General features: G+C 60.5%; 1 protein-coding gene across 3 annotated transcripts in view; it reads right to left on the bottom strand.

Annotated features, from left to right (window-relative positions):
- SSH1 (slingshot protein phosphatase 1) overlaps window positions 1–4,669 on the bottom strand; it is a 64,365-nt gene extending 59,696 nt beyond the window's left edge. Inside the window, exon 1 of one of the 3 annotated variants that reach the window (XM_074972352.1) lies at window positions 4,604–4,669. In XM_074972352.1, coding sequence (XP_074828453.1) covers window positions 4,604–4,669 — 66 coding nt within the window. The remainder of the gene's footprint in view (window positions 1–4,603) is intronic. The other 2 variants (XM_074972356.1, XM_074972353.1) reach the window with 2 other exon arrangements.
- Between the last annotated feature and the right edge of the window lie 720 nt (window positions 4,670–5,389).

Below are 5,389 nucleotides of genomic sequence, written 5' to 3' on the forward strand. Positions count from 1 at the left end.
CCTAGTGAGCTCCCCCCCTTGTCTGAGTCTGTTACACAGCAACGGGGGAACATTCACAATTTAAAAAAAATATTTGTTTGTAAAAATATGTATGAAACCACAAATATCATCAGGGAGCTTCAGAACTTGAAACCTAGTCAGTTTGAAAAGATGAGTGTAAAGTAGCTTCAAGTTGACCTTTTTAGAAAATAAACAAAAATAGGCACAACAGGAAGAATTAAGGGCTCAATATTACAGAGGACAGAAACCTTCTTAACTGGCTTTAGCTCTTTGGGCAGAACATTTATCTGAACTGACAAGGCTGGTAACTTGACTGGGTATTTGCTGGGTTATATACAAATATAATTATCTTGTACTGGACCCATCACTGGCAGTGCCATTCAACCATCCACTCATCCCCCAGTTTGTCCCAGGCACTCTGAGTGATGTCAAGCCCTGGCTCTTCAGGAGAGAGCATCCTGAAATCTGCATCGTGGAGAGATAGATCCATCTTTAGGCCCTGACTCTGCACCGTGACCTGCCCAAGCAGACAGCTGAGCCTGTACAGCTTGCAATGCTGGACTGGGGCTTTGCCTACAGCAGAAAAGATGCTGGAGATCTGATAGGGCAAGGGAGCTATTTGAATTTATAAAAAATTAGCGACTGTGCAAACTGGTTTTCTGCTCAGAAAAAAATTCATAAGGGTTTCTGGCATGCCACATTGACACTATGACAATTCCCCTGAAGACAACATTAGCATCCATTTTATAAATCCATACTGGTTTATGTGTTGTTAAGAAGCAGGCTGTAAGAGCTCTTGCATAGTAAGAACTTTTGGGTCAATAATTCCCTTTTTAAAAAGTCTCTAAATACATATTTGCTACAGACTCAGCCTGTAAATCCATCTTCACAAGAAAGAGCGTAACAGATCAGGGAAAACACAGACACAGTTTGGCTAGAAATTCTTTGTTTTTAATTAACATTATACAAACCAAAAATCAAAGTTTAAATTTCCAGGGGTGATTCATAGATTCATGGACTTTTAGATCAGAAGGGACCATTAGGACGGAGAGTAGGGGGAGATATCCTACCTCAGCCTTTCTCTGGGTACCCCTTAAAGCATCTCTATTCCTGGCTCATAAAGATGCTTCTGAAAAGGAATTGCCCTGCCTTTGGAGTACACTCTATTGCAGTGGGTCCCAAACTCGTTCCACTGTTTGCGCAGGGAAAGCCCCTGGCGGGCCGGGCCGGTTTGTTTACCTGCCACATCCGCAGGTTCGGCCGATCGCAGCTTCCAGTGGTCACAGTTCGCTGCTCCAGGCCAATGGGAGCTGCTGGAAGCGGTGAGGGCCGAGGGACGTACTGGCCGCTGCTTCCAGCAGCTCCCATTGGCCTGGAGCAGCGAACCGCGGCCACTGGGAGCCACGATCGGCCGAACCTGTGGACGCGGCAGGTAAACAAACCAGCCCAGACAACCAGGGGCTTTCCCTGCACAAGCGGTGGAACAAGTTTGGGAACCACTGCTCTACTGCACCCAATGGCAGGCATGAGCCAATACTGCATCCAATGGCAGGCATGAGCCAATCCTCATGGAAGGAGACCCCTATTTCCTTGGGAAAAAAAAAAACGGCTTTATACCCTTACAGAACATGATACTGAACAGACATAATGCAGAAACACTCCAAAGACAAGACAGACACACCAAAAGCTTGATTCATCTCTCACATACACTAGATTAAAACCCGTGTAACCCCACTGACTTCAGTGGGATTACTCCTGGTTTACAACTGTGTAAATGAGATGAGAATCAGGTCTCTCTCTTTCACGGGTTCACAGGACAATCAATGGCTTATGTTCAAAATTTAGGTTTTATATCTTTTTTTTAAACAAAGTAAAGATTTTAAAAACCCTTATGGAAACAGAAATATCTTCATGATTTCATAACACTTTCAGTGAAACAAGACGGGCAAGGTAATATTTTTTACTGGACCATCTTCCGTTGGTGAGAGAAGTTTTTGAGCTTACACAGAGCTCTTCTTCTGGTCTTCTTCTTCTGACAGGAAGAAGACCACTGTGTAGCTTGAAAGGTGGTTTCTCTCACCAACAGAAGCTGGTCCAATGAAAGATGTTACCTCACCCACCTCATCTCTCTAACATCCTGGGACCCACACGGTGACAACAACACTGCATTCATATTTTTCAGTGAACACAGTTAGAAAATAAACCGTGTCTCTGTGGCTTGGTAAACTCAAACCAACAACCTGGAGCGAGGGCAGAGCCACTAGGGAATTAAAGGCTGAGTCCAAGGTCCACAGTTTGGAATGAACAAAGTAAACGAAGAGCATCCCTGAGCTGGGGACAGTCAATGAGATTTTTACCAGCCATTCCCCACCACCTCCCATACTCAGCTGAGATCATCAGTGGGAGAAGGTTAGTGACAGGGATTTGACAGGTGACAAATAGGACTGTTAACCTGATAGGAGAACGGACACAGGGGGAAGTATATGGGAGGAAGGCCCAGGCAAGTGGGATGCTGTGTAAAGGGAGGGCATGGGGGTGTAGGGAAGGACACAGGAGAGCGAGGAGTTAGGGTAGGGGAACACAGAGCCCGTCTTTGGGGTTTATAAGGCAGGGGAAGGGCACAGGAGCGTATAGGGCAGGAGAAGAGGAACAGGGCAGAGGAGATAACAGAAGTGGGGGCCTATGGGGGTGGTAATAAGGCAGAGGAGTATAGTAAGGTGTGGGGCCTGGTGCAGAGAGAGGAGGTATAGTGGAGTGAATAGGGCAGAGAGGGTATAGCAGGTGTGGGATGTATAGAGGCAGGGGACAGAATGGGGCAGAGTTGTACAGCAGGGGTATGGGCCAGAGGCATATAGCAGAGTATTGGCTCTGTAGAGGAAGGGCTATATAGCAAGATGTATGGGGCAGGGGGCTCAGTGGGGCTGTGCGGGACTGGGGGTACACCAGGGTGTTGTGAAGGCAGGGGGCATGGTGGGGATATAGCAGGGTGTGGGGGGCAGAGGGTATAGTGGTGGGTGGGAGTATAGCAGGGGGCACAGTGGGGGGTGGGGTTATATCAGGGGCGGGGGCACAGTGGGGGTGAGGGAAGGGGGCACAGTGGGGGTATAGCAGGGAGTGGGGGGCAGGGGTTATGGTGGGAATGGGGGTATAACGGGGGCAGGGGGTACAGAGAGATGAGGGCAGGGGGTACAGTGGAATGCGGGGGGCATAGTGGGTGTATTGCAGAGGGTTGGGGGCAGGGAGTACGGTGGGGGGCAAGGGGTTATAGTGGGGTGTTGTGGGGGCAGGGGGCTCGGTGGAGATACAGTGGGGGGCAGGGGTTGGGGACACAGTGGGGGGCAGGGGGTATTTGCGGGGGGTGAGTGTATTGCGGGGAGTGGGGGGACAAGGGGTAGGGCAGGGGGGACAGCGGGGGTGGGGGGGACAGCAGGGTGTGGGGTCGGGGGGCACGGTGGGGGTACAGCGGGGCGGGGGGTGGGGGGCACAGCAGGGGTTGGGGCAGGGGGTACGGGGGTACAGCAGGGGCGGGGGGCACAGTGGGGGGTATAGCGAGGGTTGGGGCGGGGGGCAGGGGGTACAGCGGGGGCGGGGGGCACGGTGGGGGGTACAGCGGGGGTTGGGGGGCAGGGTGCGGGGCGGGGGGCACGGTGGGGGGTACAGCGGGGCGGGGGCAGTGGGTACGGGGGGTACAGCGGGGGCTGGGGGCATGGGGTGGGGGGTACAGCGGGGCAGGGGGCACGGTGGGGGGTACAGCGGGGCGGGGGGCACGGTGGGGGGTACAGCGGGGGTTGGGGGCGGGGGGTACGGGGGGTACAGCGGGGCGGGGGGCACGGTGGGGGGTACAGCAGGGGTTGGGGGCGGGGGCACGGTGGGGGGGGCGGGGAGGTACAGCGGGGCGGGGGGCACGGTGGGGGGTACAGCGGGGACGGGGGGTACAGCGGGGCGGGGGGCACGGTGGGGGGTACAGCGGGGGTTGGGGGCGGGGGGCACGGCGGGGGGCACAGCGGGGCGGGGGGTACAGCGGGGGTTGGGGGCGGGGGCACGGTGGGAGGTACGGGGGGTACAGCGGGACGGGGGGCACGGTGGGGGGTACAGCGGGGGTTGGGGCGGGGGGCACGGTGGGGGGTACAGCGGGGCGGGGGGCACAGCGGGGCGGGGGGTACAGCAGGGGTTGGGGGCGGGGGCACGGTGGGGGGTACGGGGGGTACAGCGGGGCGGGGGGCACGGTGGGGGGTACAGCGGGGGTTGGGGGCGGGGGGCACGGTGGGGGGGCGGGGAGTTACAGCGGGGCGGGGGGCACGGTGGGGGGTACAGCGGGGGTTGGGGGCGGGGAGTTACAGCGGGGCGGGGGGCATGGTGGGGGGTACAGCGGGGCGGGGGGCACGGTGGGGGGTACAGCGGGGGTTGGGGGCGGGGAGCACGGTGGGGGGGCGGGGAGTTACAGCGGGGCGGGGGGCACGGTGGGGGGTACAGCGGGGCGGGGGGCAGGACCGGTCCATCCCCCTTCGCCCGCAGCCCTCGGGGCGGCCCGGACCCCGCTCCCCGCCCGGGGCCTGGCGCGGCCTCCCCCTCGGCCCGGCCCGGCCCGGCGCCCCCGGCTCACCTCGCTGGCGCTGGCCGAGGAGGCGGCGCTGGGGGTCGGCGAGCGCTGCAGGGTGACCAGGGCCATGGCTGGGGCGCGGGGCTGCCGGCTCCGGGCCGGGGCGGAGCGCGGGGCCCGGCTACAGCGACGGCGGCGCCCGGCCTCCGGCCGCCTCCATCCGCTGCTGCTGCGCAGCCTCCGGCCGGGGGGGGCGAGCGGGCTGCGGCGCCGGGCGGGGGGCCGCGGGGAGGTGGGGGCGGGGGGCCGCAGGAGGGCAGGGTGGGGCCTGGGGTGCAGGCAAGGGGCAGCAGGGGGGCTGGAAGTAGGGAGGGGCAGCACAGGGCTGGGGTGCAGGTAGGGGCGGGGGGCAGCAGGGGAGGGGGGGCAGCGGGAGGGGTGGGGGCTGGGGTGCAGGTAGGGGGCGGGGGGCAGCAGGGGAGGTGGGGGGCAGGCTGAGGGCAGGGGGGGCAGCAGGGGAGGGAGGGCAGGCTGGGGGTGGGGGGGCCGCAGGAGGGGAGGTGGGGGGCAGGCTGGGGGCGGGGAGGTGGGGGCAGGCTGGAGTGCAGGCAAGGGGCAGCAGGGGGGCTGGAGGTAGGGAGGGGCAGCACCGGGCTGGGGTGCAGGCAGGGGTGGGGGGCAGCAGGGGGCTGGGGTGCAGGCTGAGGGTGGGGAGGGGGCAGCAGGGGAGGTGGGGGCAGGCTGGGGATGGAGGGGGGGCAGCAGCAGGTGAGCAGTGCGTTCTGGCAGGGGTGTATGTGTGGGCGGGGGAAGCTGCAAAGGAAGCTTGGCACCGCTGCGGGGATATCT

Source organism: Natator depressus, chromosome 15, assembly GCF_965152275.1.
Source record: "Natator depressus isolate rNatDep1 chromosome 15, rNatDep2.hap1, whole genome shotgun sequence".
NCBI lineage: Eukaryota > Metazoa > Chordata > Testudines > Cheloniidae > Natator > Natator depressus.